The 18528-nt window shown below is 38.9% G+C and overlaps 1 protein-coding gene across 2 annotated transcripts in view; it reads left to right on the plus strand.

The window, feature by feature from the left end:
* The window catches only part of ELP2 (elongator acetyltransferase complex subunit 2), a 98062-nt gene extending 84390 nt beyond the window's left edge, over positions 1–13672 (plus strand). The window contains exons 19-22 of one of the 2 annotated variants that reach the window (XM_075212896.1): positions 6230–6351; positions 7245–7387; positions 10696–10800; positions 12706–13672. In XM_075212896.1, the coding sequence (XP_075068997.1) occupies positions 6230–6351; positions 7245–7387; positions 10696–10800; positions 12706–12868 (533 nt within the window). In that variant the 3' untranslated portion in view covers positions 12869–13672. Of the gene's footprint in view, positions 1–6229; positions 6352–7244; positions 7388–8238; positions 8429–10695; positions 10801–12705 lie in introns of those variants that run through there. The other variant, XM_075212898.1, reaches the window with a different exon arrangement.
* Positions 13673–18528: the final 4856 nt, after the last annotated feature.

The raw sequence follows: 18528 nt of genomic DNA on the forward strand, positions 1-18528 counted from the left end.
ACCGTGCTCGATCCTCGGTTTAAAGCGTATGTTGTGTCTCTGTTTCCGGCGGACACAAGTCTACAGCGGTCCAAAGACCTGCTGGTCAGGAGATTGTCCTCTGAAGAGGACCGTGACATGCCAACAGCTCCACCCTCATTTTCTTCCACATCTATGGCTGCGAGGCAAAAGCTCAGTTTTCCCAAAAGAGGCACTGGCAGGGATGCTGATAACATCTGGTCCGGACTGAAGGACCTGCCAACCATTGCAGACATGTCTACTCTCGCTACATTGGATGCTGTCACAATAGAAAAAATTGTGGATGATTACTTTGCTGACACCATCCAAGTAGACATGTCAGACAGTCCATATTGTTACTGGCAGGAAAAAAAGGCAGTTTGGAAGCCCCTGTACAAACTGGCTCTATTTTACCTGAGTTGTCCCCCCTCCAGTGTGTACTCGGAAATAGTTTTTAGTGCAGCGGGGAACCTGGTCAGTGAGCGGCGAAGGAGGTTGCTTCCTCATAACGTTGAAAAAATGATGTTTATAAAAATGAATAATCAATTCCTCAATGAAGTACAGCACTGCCCTCCAGATACTACAGAGGGACCTGTGGTTGTGGAGTCCAGCGGGGACGAATTGATAATGTGTGATGAGGAGGAAGTACACACTGTAGGGGGAGAGGAATCAGAGGTTGAGGATGAGGACGACATCTTGCCTCAGTAGAGCCTGTTTAGTCTGTACAGGGAGAGATGAATAGCTTTTTTGGTGTGGGGGCCCAAACAAACCAATCATTTCAGCCAAAGTTGTTTGGTAGGCCCTGTCGCTGAAATGATTGGTTTGTTAAAGTGTGCATGTCCTATTTCAACAACATAAGGGTGGGTGTGAGGGCCCAAGGACAATTCCATCTTGGAACTTTTTTTTTTGCATTATATGACCAATCAACAGTCGTTTGCCATGTTCAAAAAGTAAAACCAAATTTAAAAAAATTCAAGAAATTAAACCAAAAGTAAAATGCCCTGTCATAATTTAAAACGAGGTATTGACGTGCTCTAAAACTACTGTATTGTTGTTTATATTTTATAAACACTACACTTGAAAGCTTGAGTCTTTCAATAAAAAAGTAACTGTCCATTGCACGAATATTTGCAACAGGGACAATTTTAGGGTTAAGAAAGTCAACTAATAACACTTCGACGCTGTCTGTCTTTATAAACACTACACTTGGAAGTTGGAGGAGGTATTGTGGCCCCGGCACCAAATTTACTACCGGGGCCACTCCACTGTGCAGTCCATATTTAGGTGTATCAGATATTAAACAACGGTGACAGTTGATGCCCAATTTTTTAATTATATTGTGGCCTCGGTACCAAATTGTGTACCGTGGCCACCACACTACGCAGTCCAGATACTTGTTTGGTGGAATTCAGACCAGTTGAGGGTTTTATTATTATATTGTGTGGACCACTCTATCTATACCACACTACAACTCTATACCACTCTATTTCATACTTTAATTCTATTTCATACTTTAATTCTATTTCATACTTTAATTCTATTTCATACTTTAATTCTATTACTAATTACCATAAAGAGGAACAAAATAAACCAATTTTACCAAAAGTATAATATGACTTAGACTTACAAACACTACACTTGAAAGATCGTGCCTTTAAATGAAAAAGTCAGTCTTCATTGCACGACTATGTGCAACAGGGACAGTTTTTTGGGTTTACAAAGTCAAACAATAACACTTTGACCCTGTCTGTCTGGGATCTCAATGACGAATTGTCTGTACCATGTTTGGAGGAGGTATTGTGGCCCCGGTATCAAATTGGGTACCGGGGCCACCCCACTATGCAGTCCAGATACTTGTTTGGTGGAATTCTGACACGTGGAGGGTTTTTTAATTATATTGTGGCCTCCGTACCAAATTGTGTACCGGGGCCACCACACTACGCAGTCAAGATAGATAGATGCGTATTGCGTATCATAGATAAAGTACATTCAGTGGTGTGGGGCAAATTGAAAAATATTCAAAATGCACTGACATTATCAAAAGCAAGAGGTTGTCACACGCTAAAACTCCAACATGTATATGATGGAGAGGATGGAGGAGCAGCCGTATGTGTAGTGTAATGCAGATCTGTTGAAGGTTTTTTATATATTTTATTGTGGTGCCCAGTGCCCACTCCTCTACGCAGTCCAGGTACATTTATTGGTGCGAATCATAAAAGTTCAGGGTTTTTAATATATTGTGGTGACCCACTCCTCTACGCAGTCCAGGTACAATTATTGGTGCGAATCATAAAAGTTCAGGGTTTTTAATATATTGTGGTGACCCACTCCTCTACGCAGTCCAGGTACAATTATTGGTGCGATTCATAAAAGTTCGGGGTTTTTAAGATATTGTGGTGACCCACTCCTCTACGCAGTCCAGGTACATTTATTGGTGCGATTCATAAAAGTTCAGGGTTTTTAAGATATTGTGGTGACCCACTCCTCTACGCAGTCCAGGTACATTTATTGGTGCGAATCATAAAAGTTCAGGGTTTTTAATATATTGTGGTGACCCACTCCTCTACGCAGTCCAGGTACATTTATTGGTGCGAATCATAAAAGTTCAGGGTTTTTAATATATATTGTGGTGACCCACTCCTCTACGCAGTCCAGGTACATTTATTGGTGCGAATCATAAAAGTTCAGGGTTTTTAATATATATTGTGGTGACCCACTCCTCTACGCAGTCCAGAAAGATACCTTGTTGCAACGTTTTGGACTAATAACTATATTGTGAGGTGTTCAGAATACACTGTAAATTAGTGGAAATGCTTGTTATTGAATGTTATTGAGGTTAATAATAGCCTAGGAGTGAAAATAAGCCCAAAAACTTGATTTTTAAACTTTTTATGTTTTTTTCAAAAAAAATCCGAATCCAAAACCTTAAATCCGAACCGAGACCTTTCGTCAAGTGTTTTGCGAGACAAATCCGAACCTCAAAAATAACGAAAATCCGGATACAAAACACGAGACCTCAAAAGTCGCCGGTGCACATCCCTAGTAATTTCCATCTAAAGAAAGAGTAAGCAACTTTTCGTAATTTTCCCCCCATATTGAAATCCAAACGTTTAAAATTGTTACGATTTGAATAGAGGTGTAAATACGCTTTGTATAACCAGTGTGCACTTTCCATAAGTGTAGGCACACATACAATCTGAAGAATTTTTTAGGAGCATTAGTACTATGTTTACTACATGCGTATTTACAATGAATTCACATCAGAGTGCATATAACTTTTTTTATATGATCATAAATTAAAATAACAACCGCTAACAATATAATAACAAACCAAATAAAAAAAGAACAAGTGTAACTAATTTGTTTTACAAAATCTGTATATTTGAGTTTTTTTTTTATTTTATCAATTATTTCAAAATAGCTAAATCTTCAATGCATACAGTGCATACAATGCGTATTGAAAATAAATCTTCAGTTGTTCTGTGCTAGCTATTGAGACCTTTGCGTGAAAGGTAGTAAACATAGATAATGATGCGTCAGTCATCACTATCATCTGGCATTTACACCCTGCACTTTAGCAGGTACAAAAGATACAACTAAAAACAGGATTTGAATTTGCCGCAACTGTTTGAACATGCCCTTACTGTACATGGCCTACGTTAGTCCGCCTCTTCCCTCCCACTTTCCACCTCTCAATTTGTAAAGGGTTGTAAGTGTCAGATGTGTGCGGACATGAATTCCATGCAGTTTCGTAAGTTTGGTTTATGGGCATGTGCAGTATGAAATTACGCAATATATGCTACGCAAACTGGCATACCTCCGGATTAGTTATCATTGCCTTAGTGTCTTGTTGGATACCAAGTTAGCTTTGCTAAATCTTGCTAGCTGGCTTTTTCAAGCCGTGAAGAGAAAATTCATCTTCTTAAGTCCTTTCTGGTACCCTGGGATGCCAATTTAGTTGTCTGATCCCTGAAAGGGGTGGTGTAAGCCATTGCAAGATGTTTCCCTTAGGTGGTTTACACTTAAGGAATTGTTCGTTTTTTTTTTTGTTTGTTTTTTCTTTTTCTTTTCTTTTTTTTTTTTTTATTACTTCTGCCCATAGAATTTGAGAACTGCTGGCTTCGGAGGTGAATGTATATACAGATAAAGTGGTGATAAGGAATAAAGAGACTATACTGCCATCTTTCTGTTTGATCCAACTGATAAAAAAAAAAAAAACCTACACACATTAGACTTAGAGCAATATTGGTGTACTTATCTGGAACAGGGAAATTTAGGAACACATACCCTTTCTGACCTCAGTAAGGGTAAGGGTATGCCTCATCCAAACAGACCATCTCAAAGTGGATTATATAAGTTATTATACAGACATACAATAGGAAGGAACGTAAAGTGCCAGAAATGCTCAATAGCAATCTTTTGGGCAATAGGGTTAATGCCGCAGCAGCCTGCAACTGTAAAGCTGCAGGATGGCCATCTGTTCATACCTTCGCCTGACATTATCTACTGTATGTGTTATCCTATGCTGATGCCCACTTTGGGAGACAAATTCTTCACCACACAGGTGCTTTTTAAAAATCTTCGATTATGCAGCATCTATGGCTGATCTATTTTCTGTAGCCCTTTCTATTATTATTAATTTATTATTATTATTATTATTATTATTATTATTGCTTGGGTACATCTTATTTTGAAGGCTGTTGTGGAGGATTGAAGAGGAACGAAGCGAAATATGTTTTATCCTTTTCCTCTATATACACCATAGCAGCACAATAATTCCACCCATGCTATTCGCTATGATTGTTTTATATATTTCAGGAACAACTTGGGAAGTCTCTCAAACACACCAGGGAATTGGAGGAGCTGTAGTATACACTATTTGTGGAAATTTAAGAAACTAACCCATTCTGATTACTGCCATCAAGTATATTGAGCAAAGCAGGATAGTTTGGTAGAGCTCACCCACTACCAGTGCTGTAACCACTAATTGTTCCTTGCCCACAACCATGAGAAGGGACAGTCTAGCTCAGTGATGGGCAAACTTTTTCAGGAGCGGGCCTAATAAAAAAGAAAGACTTTAGGTGGGACAATATAATTTATTAAAAAACTCAAATATCGAAATATATAATACAATTTTTTTAAATGGGACGGGAGGGTGTTATATAGCAGTGTTACCTCTATAAGTGCAGCGATTGTACAGACACAGCACTTATTTCAGCAGGTTGTTGCGGATCCGTCTTTCTGGTGAGCCACTAACTGACAACACAGCAGCCAATCAAAATCTGCCTTAGTATTTGGCCCAGCCCATCTTTTCTCACATGACTTTCAGCCATTAGGGGCTGGGCAGGTGTTTGAGTGATTGACATATGAAGTGTCCTTTTAGAAAGGAGGATAAAGTGTAATGGAGGAAATAGCTGGGAAGGCATAAAAATGAAGGTTCTGACACACAGGGTCGGCCCTAATAATTTTATGCATAATTTTATGCATATTTTAATGAAATTTTTTAAAATATTGGCGGCCTGGATAGAACCTCCAAGTGGGCTGGATCTGGCCCGTGGGCCGTAGTTTGCCCATCACTGGTCTAGCTTATCTAGTTTCTGACGGACACTAGCTGCTAATTGAGCAGGGTCTCTGTACAATCAGTCTTTGTATTAGAAACCAAACACAGTGCTGTTTGGATTTGAGCTTCTTCTAAGATCTCTGTGCCATGCGATTAAACTATGCGGTGCTGTTAGGGGTGAGTTCTCCTGAACTCCAGACCATCTAACTGGAGGGAAGGGGTGTTTTTTAATAAAATCTTGTTTTGGTAAAAATAGTCATTAATGATAGTCACATCTGCACACTTCGCTTCTTGCAATGGTAGCTATGTTCTGGTCACAGAAATTTGGGATCAAGATTTGGTTGAAAAAAATGTTTGCCAAAATTGTTGCATGTGTACTAGATTCTCTGCTTCTCTAACCAGAAGCAACATAAAATATACAATTTATAAAAAATGTTACTAAACTGAACATGTGTTCTAAATGTAATATTACCCAACTAATATGCATAAAGAAAATTTACATGACTATCCAATAGTGTACTCAGTCATTCAAGGTTCTTTTTTACATTTTCACATAAAAAAATTATTTTAATTTAATATTTTCTAGTGGAATGTTTATCTTTTTTTTTTTTTTTTTTTTTCCCGTAAACATGGATGTTTAACATTGTTTGTTTTTTTTCTTTCCTAAAATAGAACCTCATTTTATTTTGCATGCTAACACTGACAAGAATACATCTGTCCATAGCCGAATCATATGGTCATGTGATTGGACTCCAGACAGCAAGTTTTTTGTCACAGGAAGCAGAGACAAAAAGGTATAAATGTTATCCACCTCACATGACTGACACATTAGTTATAGACCGATGCACATATTTTGTTTTTACTGTTTGTCTCAGTTACTGTACTCAAAAGCTTCACATCCATAGGCTGTATACAATACTGAAAAGGTTGTTTTCCTGTAACATGACTATTCCCACTATAAGCTTACATAGTGAGGGAGATCCCTGTGATGGGAATACATCACACTTCAGCAGGAAAAATAATGATGTATGTACAATTGCCCAGTATTGTAATTTGAAAAATTTGGAGTTTAAAAATAAAATTTATTCATAAAATGTTCCTATTATCAAAGAAATGTGAATTGGTTTTGCATTAAAACTATTAAGGTTCCTTAAGTTGAGTGAGCTCTCCTGACCTACCATAGCTTTAGACAGACCTGCAGGCTGTAGATGTAAATTGTTAAATACAGTTTCAGATGTGAAAAAGAAAACACTGCATTCAAACTTGATGGATGACATGATCTGTGGCAGACAAAGATTACACACATCCAGGTGCCACAGTTCCCTTGCACCTTTCCTTCTGGTCATCTGCTAACATCACACTTACCAATGTATGCATTGATCAAATAGGTTTTCACAAGTTCTCAATCAAATCTGCTAATTACAGATCTCATTGTATGAGACCCGCATGCAGCAACCACAGTCCACCTTGGTTTAAAACAGCCATATTGGTCTACCATAAAGGCACATGATTGGACAGCTTTAGTCTTTTTGTTTTGTTTCCTTTCTTTTTCCTTTTATTTTTACTACTGTGCCATTCTTCCTTACATTGTTGGCTTTTGCTCAGTAGCTGCGAAAATACAAAAGGCATAATCTCTTCAGATTTTGTGCTGCTGATACTGTCTTGACTGTCTCCAAATGTTGCTTAGGTGATTGTATGGGGTGACTGTCAGTTGTCTGACAACAAGGGTGAAAACAGCTGTGCATCTGTCAAGCCTTGCTCCACTCTTCTGGATACTGGGGACTCTGTCACAGCTATCAGTGTCAGCCAAGTTCTTGCTTCTCATGGAAGGTAAGTGAATAGATTATACAGTGAACTTCCATTAAACACACATCTTGTCTTTTCACTTGTATATCAACTGAAAACTTCTTGCAGAAATTATTTTCCTCCATCAACTAATATTATAAAGCCATTTATAATTGCTGCTATGTGGCAATGTGCAAGACAGAAAGACACAGTGAAATCTGATCAGGAGGCCACCTTGTTCAATATAACCACAGTATTACACATAAATAAATAGTATGTCCATTGTTTACAGGAAGATTGCAGCACATGGTCGTGGGATGTATAATAGAGTTTGTGGAGGTTGACAGGATAGTTGGGGCCACATCAAAAGCCTTGCATTGGACTGCATTTGGCCAGTGGGCTTCCAGTTTGACAGCTTTGGCCATCAAAAAATGAAAATTGTCAGTCAAATACAGCAAGTGTTGCTTTAGTTAAGAGGCCAAAGATGCCTTCAACTTCAATGACCAATTTTCAAATTAAATATGCTTTAGTTACACCACAAATAACTTTTAAAAAATATATATATTTTATTTAATTATGCATTATCATTTCTGTACTCAAGTTAAGTATGTTTATTTTTTTCATTGTAGGATAGTCAGGGTTGAACTCACACAAGTACTACATTTTCTGAAATAGCCTCTAAAACTTTCTGAGCCACTTGCCTCAATTATAGTGATTCAAAAAGAGTATAATAGTGTATACTGCGTGGTAAATAGATTACTTTTTAGTAATGAAAAGCACTCTCCCCGTGTTAATGATAACAATGTTTTGGACAATTTTAAATCTATGTCCATCGGTGGTTGTTAGACACAAAGCTGAATACTAAATATTGCCCAGACCTCTGTCTCTATCTTCAGGTAAGGTGACTTACCTGAAGAAGCAGACAGTGATAGAGGTCTGGAAAATGTGTTTCATCTGGAGAAAGACAACCCAAGAGACACTGTGAACCTGGTACCTGATGAACTTCGCACAGAAGTCAGCTTTGTTGTGTCTAACAACCTCCGGTAGACATCTGTGTAAGCTTGTCTAAAGCATTGATATTATGAACACTAGGTGAGTTTTTCATTACTATAAAGTAATCTACTTACCACATGATGTACACTATTATACTCTTTTTGATTGTACACTAGATCTTCAAGGATTAAGTGCCGGTATTAACTTTTTTCTGAAATAGATGAATCACAGAACTAAGGTTGTAGGCTTCTCTCTTCCTGGCTACTATCCTTTGAACCTATACATCTTGTCCTTTTGGTGCTGGTTACTTTTCTGTTCATTTATAGTGACACCACATCATTTTTTCTGAAGATGAAATCTGCTGGAAATTGTTATAATATAACTATAATTTTTAATCCTTATTTTCACCTTTTTTAAAACTTTGTACATCTATCTGCTGACCAGTGTCTGGTGGAATTGGCAAGACTGTGAGACAGGCTACCATGGAGAAACATTAGTGTCTTTCCTACTCTCGTCTAAATTGAGAAAAAGGTTCCACTTCTTGGCTTTGGTTTTCTGAATGTAATGTTAAATACTTCCGTGTTACACTGCGGGTTTGAAAAAGTGGAGATGCCAAAAGTATTACAGGAGTGATACCTTTATTGGCTAACCAAAATAAATTTATATATTTGCTAGCTTTCAGAGCACAGAGGCCCCTTCATCAGGCAAGTTTACAAATGAATGACTGAGAAAAGGGCACAACATTTAAGAGTTGTTACATCAAGCAATTTGTACAGGGGGTGGGGGATTACATCATTAAGATAACCTCAGGTTTATTACTTTAGCTTTTCGTTATGGATAGAAGGGTGAAAGTCCTAAGAGTTCAGAGATCTGGAGTCCCTCTGCTGTGGGATGAGAGGTATGTCCATGTAGTGGGTCATAAATCCAGGTGTTAGGTTGAGTCCTTGAGTCAATGACTGGAATGTTCTTATCTTGAATTCCCAGATTGTTCTCTCTCTGTCATTTTTTAAAAAAACCTTTCAGTATTAAGACTTTTAAATCTGTCATACTGTGTTTACTAACGTGGGTGTCCAGAGTCTTCTTTATTGTGTGTCTGTGTAGATTCATCCTGGATTGCAATTTCTTCTTGGTTTCCCCAATGTAGATTCCCTAAGGGCACCTTGTACACTGTATAATGTACACCACATTGGAGGATGTACATGAGAATGTCAGTGATTTTTTTTAGTCCCGTTGGGTATGTGAACTGTGTTTGTTGGTAGGACATGGGTGCAGGTTTTGCATTTTTTTGTTTTTGCAAGGAAAGGTGCCAGTCTCTGATGGTGATGAGAGGGCACTATTAACGAGGAGATTTCTTAAGTTCGGAAGTTGCTTGTATGAAAGGAGAGGTGTATCTGGGAATATTTTCTTCAGTCTATTGTCTTTCTGAAATATGGGCTCAATCAGCAACAGTTTTCCCCAAGATGTTCATGTGAGGATTGTAATTGACCACTAGGAGAACCCTGCTGCTGTCCTCCTTCTGTTTGTAATCCAGGAGGCTACTCCTTGGGATTCTCGTGGAACTGTTCATCTACAACTATTGGATGGTATCCCTGTTGTAGGAATGTATTCCGCAGTGATAGCAGGTGTTGTTTTCTGTCTTCACTGTCTGAACAAATCCGAATATATATCGGAGCTTGGCTGTAAATGATGGACTTTATGTGTCCCGGGTGACAGCTGTTCCTTTTCAGATATGCTGGGTGCCTGTAGGTTTAATATAGACTGATGTTTGCATAGTATTGTTTTTATTGTATAGAGTCATATTCAGGAAATGTATCTGGGATTGTGAGTAGTTAAGAGTGAGTCTGATGGTTGGGTGAAACTTGTTGAAGTTTTTATGGAAAGTCAGCAGCTCATCTTCAGAACCAGTCCAGATTAGTAGCAAATCATCAATATAACGCAAGTATGCTGGAGTTTTCATTGTGCAAGTTGATAAGAATTCCTCCTCTAGTTTAGCCATGAAAAGATTAGCATACTGAGGTGACATCTTACTACCCATGGCACTTCCCATACACTGCAGGTATATGTCTTTTCCAAAAGAAAAGTAAATATGATTGATTCTGAACCTATTAGCCAGTCAAAGGACTGGCTAAAATAATTAGAGGAAGTAAAAGTGGGAAGCAAATTTGCTGTGTGCTGTCTGACAGCGGGCTTCGTAAATGCTTTTTTAACAAAATGGAAATAATTAGTACATTTAGTTCAATCTTGAATGCCTCACATTGGTTGAGCCCAGTACTGCATAGGGAAAATGTCATAATATTTAATTATTAATAATATTTAATTTGAGGTATTTAGATTTAATTTACATTTCTTGCCTTTTCTAGCTACATCATTGCTGTTGGGTTAGAATGTGGGAAAATTCAACTATACAAGTGGCAATGCCATGTTATGGATGATGATTGGCTAAAGAGTTATGAGATGGACCAAAGGTTAGTATGTGCTTTTTTTTTCTTTTTTATCTTTTGGGTATCAGAAATTTTTAGCATTGATTTCAATAAAATCTACCTTGTGCTTGTCCGTAAAAAGTTGAATTTTGAACACGATAGCTTGTCTAAAGAACATTTAAAAGATCATTTAATGTATAACAATCTGACAGATTATTTTTGTTGGTGTATTTGGATGCGTAGCATAGCTTTCAGAATTGAACAGTTTTAAAATATACAGTGTGATTCAAAAGTCTCAGTATACCCTTTTATTTCAAAAACTCTACAGGAAATTGGGAAACCTGAATACTCCAGTAAGGTATGGGTGACGTGGTCTATCTTTTACGGTATGTACCAAACATGGGCGCCATCTTGAAATTGGCCAATCGGCCCAATTCCTGTAGAGTTTTTGAAATAAAAGGGTGTACTGCGACTTTTGAATCACCCTGTAGATGAATGTAACCAAACATATTTTCTGACCATTTCACTTGGGAGAATTGCTTCCCTGGAACATATGCTCCTGGCAACAATTCTTTCCATGGAATAAGCACATGGCTACTTGCTTTAGCTACATCTTCTCTTTTGTTGCTCCTGGCTCCCTTAGATGTCTGGGGCTTCATGCTCCTTTTCCCCATGCATTAGGGAGAAACAGCACAGGCTTCCCCGATTGCAGCTAGTTGAGGAACTTTGGGGAGGGAAACTTTTTTTTTTAAAATAGCTTATTCATTTAGGGTCATATGTACTGTTTTCTGCTGTATACATAGGAAAATAATGGTGGTAGAATCCACTACCACTTATTAGCATTTGGGCAAGTGCCTGTGCAGAATTGCACACATCCACACTTGAGCCTGCTTGCATTTGAAGAGGTGGGAAGGGATGTTTTACCGTAGGCCAAGTACAGTGAGGAGGGTGTATTCCTGGAATTGCAAGCTGATGACCCCAAACATACACACAGATACACCTTTTACAGCTGTGTAATTAGTCATAAATACACAATAATGATGACGATCATTAACACTAGCTAACTGCTTCTGATTGGCTGATTGTGCATTCATCTCTGAAGCTGCTGGGTGCTTCCTTCACTAATCGTACATATACTGTAGAATTGTTATTTAACAAAATAAAAAAAATAAAAATGTTTCCTTCATTCGTATGAGTTATATCTGCTGTATTATATAAAGGCTAATAACAAATGCCCTTTTCCCTATGAAATATGTTTACACTATTGCATTATTACGATTTCAACCTGGTTCTTTGTATGTGGGTGCAAGTACACCTGCCCTGCCATAAACCTGGCGCATATGCTACAGATGTAGAGCTGAACGCATCTTGAGATGTGTTCGATTCTGCATAGGGGCTGAAATACGCTATTTTTGCAAGCGCATTTTTGGGCCTTTTGTTACACCCAAGTTGTGTTTAACTATACATCAGGCCCTCTGTGTCTAGAGCTTGACATATCATTTGCAATCACATGAGACTGTTAATTTACTATATATAGCTGTTTCAGTCATTTCTTATTTTGGGCAAATTTGGTGCATCGATAATGCAAGGACAAATTAATTAAAAAAAAAAAAAATAGCAACGGACGAACATTCCCAAAAATCATTAGTCAGTAATTGAGATGTGTGACATGACACTAATGTGTTGAAAGTTAAAATTGATGAAGAGTTTGCAGTTTAAATTATTGACAAGAGAAGGGATAAAATATCATTAGTGTTGTTAATAACCTTGGCAATTCCGGCATATTTAATACCTGCAGGTTGTGACAAGTCAATTTCTCCCAGTTGGCAGCAGTGAGATAAAGTACACTAATTAGATGTAAGATGGTATTTGAATCCTGCAGCCCAGCTGAGTTTGACATTTTACTGTTGTCACACAGTTCCTTTCCTTATTCTGTTATATCTCTTTCAGCCTTTGTCACACTCTGACTGTCAAGCAGCTCTGCTGGAGAAGTAAGCCGGGTCGTGCTGGTCATGATGATCCGGACAATGGAGAATGGTTGCAGCTGGCAAGCTGTGGAGCGGATCATGGTGTTAAGATATTCAATGTTAACAGGAGTATATTCTCATTATAGAAGCTCCTTTTAGTAATAAACATAATTTATAAATAAAATAGCACGACCAGTGTTGATAGAACATGGCTTCAAAGAAGCTGGATGCCATTTTACTCACAAGTCAAGGTTTTGTTTACTCTCTATTATACAAGAAAATAAATAATATATGGAACAACTGACATTTGCATGTCTTCAATTAAAATTTCAGCTCTGATACCCCTTTATGAGTTTACAACTAAAAGTAATCCAAGAATCATTTTTTTTTTTTTTTTTGTAATGTAAATTGTACTGGGGAAATACTTTAAAACTTCAAATAATGTGTAACATTTGTTATCGTATTCATATAAAGTTCATATACACCAGCCACAACATTAAAACCACTGACAAGTGAAGTGAATAACATCGATAATCTCTGGGATATATTGAGGCAGTAAGTGAAGACTTAGTTCTTGAAGTTGATCTGTTGGAAGCAGGAAAAGTGGGCAAGTGTAAGGATCTGAGCGAAGGGCCAAATTGTGATGACTAGACGACTGGTTCTGAGAATCTCCAAAATTGCAAGTCTTGTCAGCTGTTTCCAGAATGCAATGCAAGGAAGGCGAGAACAAACGTCAGGGTCATGGCCGGAATATAGTGTCGGGCAACTTCGGGTTGATATTTATAATAGCCACATTTGTTTGCATAAGTTGAAATGATATCTGTAATTATGTATTATCTCTTCAGATGCATGTGGCCATATAGGTTCCTATTATACTGATAATCATACTTCCATGTTTGTTCTTTCCAGGTATATTGAGTCGTAAAAATATTAAATTTGTATATTTCAAACGATTTTCAGACTTTTCATTTTAAGTTCACATTCTCTCCACATAGACATTGTCTATATTCATTTACATACTATGGGGTATATTTACTAAACTGCGGGTTTGAAAAAGTGGAGATGTTGCCTATAGCAACCAATCAGATTCTAGCTTTCACTTGTTTGGTGTATTCAAAATGACAGCTAGAATCTGATTGGTTGCTATAGGCAACATCTCCACTTTTCCAAACCCGCAGTTTAATATGTTATGCACGATTTGTCGCTATCCAATAACGATTGTCGAATCTCGATTTGTGTTTCCAAAGCACAAAGTAATTTATTATCCAAAAGTAGCAGAATAAGTCAAGCGAAATAAAAATAAGTACAGCGGTTACTTATCGCAGGCGCCCTGGATCCAGTGAAGTCATTCAGGTCTGAAGGCTGTGGTCAAAGAAGACTGGTCACTAGCTCCAGAGCCCCTGCTTATATGCAGTCAGTGAATACAGTAAAACAATGCAGATGAAGTGGCTTGCTTCTATTGGTCCAGGCATCAGGAAGCTCCAGTGTACTGCAGGTCATAGGCCAGTTCAAACCAAAATATCCAAAGGTGGGGGTCATCTCTCCAGGGGATGTGCTCCGACTTTCCCACCAAGAATCCAGTTTCAACTAGTCTATTAGCATTTTAGAGTTGGTATCACTTTAAACATTTATTCCCTAACATCAATAACTAGAGTATGCAATGTGCGATCTCTTCGGCGAATGAACCGGACAGCTGCTGATGAATAGGGGATTAAAATGATACTAAACATGACACAGTTCCTGCAACCTGAACCTTGAGTTTCACTAACATGCATATAACTTCTAATATTAAACATAAATACTGCTATATTTTGACATAAATAATTATGTGTTGCAACTATAATTAATGTGTACTAATTAGAAATGTGTGAATGTGTATAAAAGTGTAAAAACTGTTATTGGCACGTGTTGCGGCTGGATACGCCCTTCCACGCAGTAGCCTGCTTTTCGCATATTTTCAGACAAAGACAACCAAGTTTGCTCGATATTAATTGAAATGACTTTATCCAATTTGCTGACTTCGACAGCTCCACCCTTTGATAGTATAATAAACTATCACCCAATTACATTTTCGAAGTCAGTATTGTACTGTACCTCTTCACAGACCATGATCTCAGTATCCCTCACCACCATTTCAGTCCCATTTTCAGTATTTCCCTCAGAAGACTGCTTTCCACATTTCAACACAGTATGAACAAATTTCACACACAAGCCAATTAGTAAAATGACACCAAGTATAAAGAGAAGGAGCTTACCTACGCTAGCAACCATTTCCTGTACCCACTCCCCTAGACCGGAGAACCATTTTACAGGGTTCAACCATGAGAACCAACCTGCCACCTTTTCCCCAATCTCATACAACAAAGAATTATGGTTCCTTTGAAATTCCCATTTTAGTTGCAGAATTTCATCCATCTTTCGGTCTATAATTTCCTTGGGGTCATCTGTAGTATTTGTGATGTACGTGCAACATTTGACACCAAACTGGGTGGCCTATGTCACACAATATCCACCAGTAATAGAGCTGAGATAAATCAGTACCAGTCTATGTTGCACCAACTCCTTACAAGCCATCGCCGCTTTAAAATTTAGCTGCAAAGTCGCCGACTTCTGGCGAGTTGAAAAAAATCGGAGCATAATACATTTACCCCCTGGTGAGATCTAAGGCGACCATAACTTAAAAGCCAGAGGTTTCACTAATCAATTTTGTAGCTATGGACTCTTCACCAGGAATCATATTTCTTTTGCCACTGTTCATACTGTGTGTGTATGTATGGTGGGGATGTGGTCTTGTGAATACCAACCATTTCTTAATGTGTAATCGTCATGATTTCAGGAACCAGTTTACCTAGGAAACACACAACCTTGGAACTCTGAGTCACCCAGGAATAAGCCTTTCTCCCACAAGCAAAGTACACGTCATCTGGGAGAACATAAGTAACAGTATGCCCATTAATAATATCACATAAGGTTTTGACAAAACTACGCCTGCCTAGTGCCTCCATTTGTTCGAGACACGTATCAGGATGGATAACGTTCTTACAATTACTTATAGAGACTTTCCCAATGGATACTTTCTTATGTCTGGTTACACGTCCTAGTTTATGGAGTCCATCAACATTTCTGCCTATTGGTGACCTTGTAAGTCTCCCCCTAAAATGAGTGTGGCGAGCCATTGTCTGATTTGACAGGTCAGCTTCCCAATTCTCCAGTCGTTTTACATGTAAGATATTTAGACTCAGTAAAGACCGGTCTAAGGAGTATTGTCAAAGCTTCAGACTAGGGGACCTCAGGACTAATGCAGTTCCCATTAAATGTCTCTATGTTATGCTGTCCCTGAGGCACATGAGAGCACACCCAGCACTCAGTTGGGTTTAGAACCTTACCCACTAAGGAGTGATAATCCTCCAGAGGATGCCCCCCCATGTCCATATTATTATTGGACTGGCATCGCTGGACGCACTTCTCTTCTAGGGAGTCACAGTACTTACAAATACAATATTCATCAGACAATAGCCCCTCACACTGTCTCCGAGTTCCAGAGCTAGCAGAGCTTTTCATAACCCCTGGACCAAGCTTGATAATGGGCTGTTCTGTGTATCCTAATAACTTTTCCTCGAAATCCATCTCATCAGTATCACTACCAGATCCTGCCTCTGTATTCTGTTCTCCTTCACAGAAATAGGGTGTCCTACAAAAAATAAAAACAAGAAAAATCCCGGAACAGAAGAAAAACAAAAATCGCCACTCCATCGCTGGAAAGATAGTTTTGGGGCGACGTCCTTTGCTCGGGTGTCTTGACTGCAGGCTTTAGGTCTCCCGGGAACAGGTTTACGAGTGACAGATCGGTGTCGTCAGTCTCAGTATCTCGCACTTTCTCAGGGTTACTGACTTTCCTGCAGTGAGTGGAATGGACCCAAGTGTCTCTCTCTGCAACTTTCAGTGATGTGGTACTGGTCAGCAGCACTTGGTACGGGCCTTCCCAACGGTCTGTTAAACAACCTGAGCGTAAAATTGCGGTTCATTTACATATTCCCCAGGTTCAACATCATGACAATTTGTTTCTGGCATACCAGGTGACAGCATTTTTAGTTTTTGTTGTTGTTTTAGCTGTCTGCTCATTTTTATGAGATATTGCACAGTCACTTCATTATTACACTTCAAGTCGTCTTGTGGACTCATGATTAAATGAGGTTGCCGGCCGAACAGTATCTCAAAGGGGGACAGATTAAGAGGAGGTCTGGGAGTGGTTCGGATGCTATGGATGACTAGTGGCAAAGCTTCAGACCACGCCAACCCAGTTTCAGCCATTATTTTACCAAGCTTGTTCTTAATAGTACCATTTACTCTTTCCACCTTACCACTGGCTTGTGGTCGGTAAGGGGTGTGAAGTCTGCTACTGATTCCCATGAGCTTACACATGTTCTGGAAGATATTACCAGTAAAGTGGGTACCCCTATCACTTTCTATGATTCTAGGGATACCGAACCTGCACAAAACTCCTGAACAATTTTCTTTGCAGTGAACACATCAGTATTAGTGGCTGCTGGATATGCTTCTACCCAACCAGAAAACACATCAATACATACTAACACATTTGAAATTTCTGCAAGGTGGTAATTGGATATAGTCAATTTGTATTACCTGAAAAGGTCCGTCTGTAGGAGGGATATGGGATGCCTCAGTTGGTATAGTTTTCCCAACATTTTTTCTCAAACAAGTAAGACATGACATTGCCTTCTTACCAGCCTGAGAGGAAAATCCAGGTGCACACCAGAATGCTCTCACCAGTTTGCGCATACCTTCTTTACCCAGATGAGTCAGACCGTGTGCTGCCTCAGCCAGGCTTGGGTAGTATGTTCTGAGAACCACAGGCTTACCTTGTCCATCTCTCCAGAGTCCTGAGGGCTCTTGACCACATCCCTTCGCCTTTCAGAACACCTTTTCCTGTAGGGAACACAAATCTTGCATTTCAAATTTTGCGTGTCTAGTGTCTGAAAAACCATCATAGTCTCGGTCGATACAGTCATAGGTTGCCCTGCTGCTCATTTAGCAGCTTTGTCCGCCCTGTTGTTGCCCAATGACACCGGATCTTCTTCAGAAGTGTGGGCTTTACATTTTATGACGGCTACTGTCTTGGCTAACTGCATCGCTGTCAAAAGTCCTTTTATGTGTTGTGAGTGTGCCGCTGGCGTGCCTGCTGTCATACAGGTTCTAAGATGCCAAAGGGCCCCAAAATCATGCAGTACCCCGAAGGCATAGCTAGAGTCAGTATATTTATTAGCTGACTTACCCTTTGCCAACTCACACGCTCTCCTTAATGCTACTAAAATATATAACAATGTGTATATATCGGGCGCTTATGAGTTTTGTCAGTAGATTGCTGATTAAACAAATTCAACAAATTGTCTCATCCAATAAATTGTCGTAATCCACTATGTTCTTATAGAAATAATTCCTCCGTGGTAGTAATTGGGTGGCAAATCGATGTCTTTAAAAGTCTTTAGAGTATTTTCAAAACTTTTGTCAGTTCCCTCCGATATTTCTCACAAATATAGATAGGGGGGGGCGGCTTTGTCAAATCCCTCCGATATTTCTCACAAATATAGATAGGGGGGGCTGCTTTGTCAAATCCCTCCGATATTTCTCACAAATATATACAAGAAAAAACACATACAGAGAAATCATTTAGTGATAATCTCTCTTGATATCGGTGATATATACTCTATAATAGCCCGGATAGATGGAAACTTTTAGAAGCTGAGTATATGCGCTTGGAAGGAGCTCTCATAATTAACACCACGTG

Source organism: Mixophyes fleayi, chromosome 5 (assembly GCF_038048845.1).
Source record: "Mixophyes fleayi isolate aMixFle1 chromosome 5, aMixFle1.hap1, whole genome shotgun sequence".
NCBI classification, from domain to species: Eukaryota; Metazoa; Chordata; class Amphibia; order Anura; family Limnodynastidae; genus Mixophyes; species Mixophyes fleayi.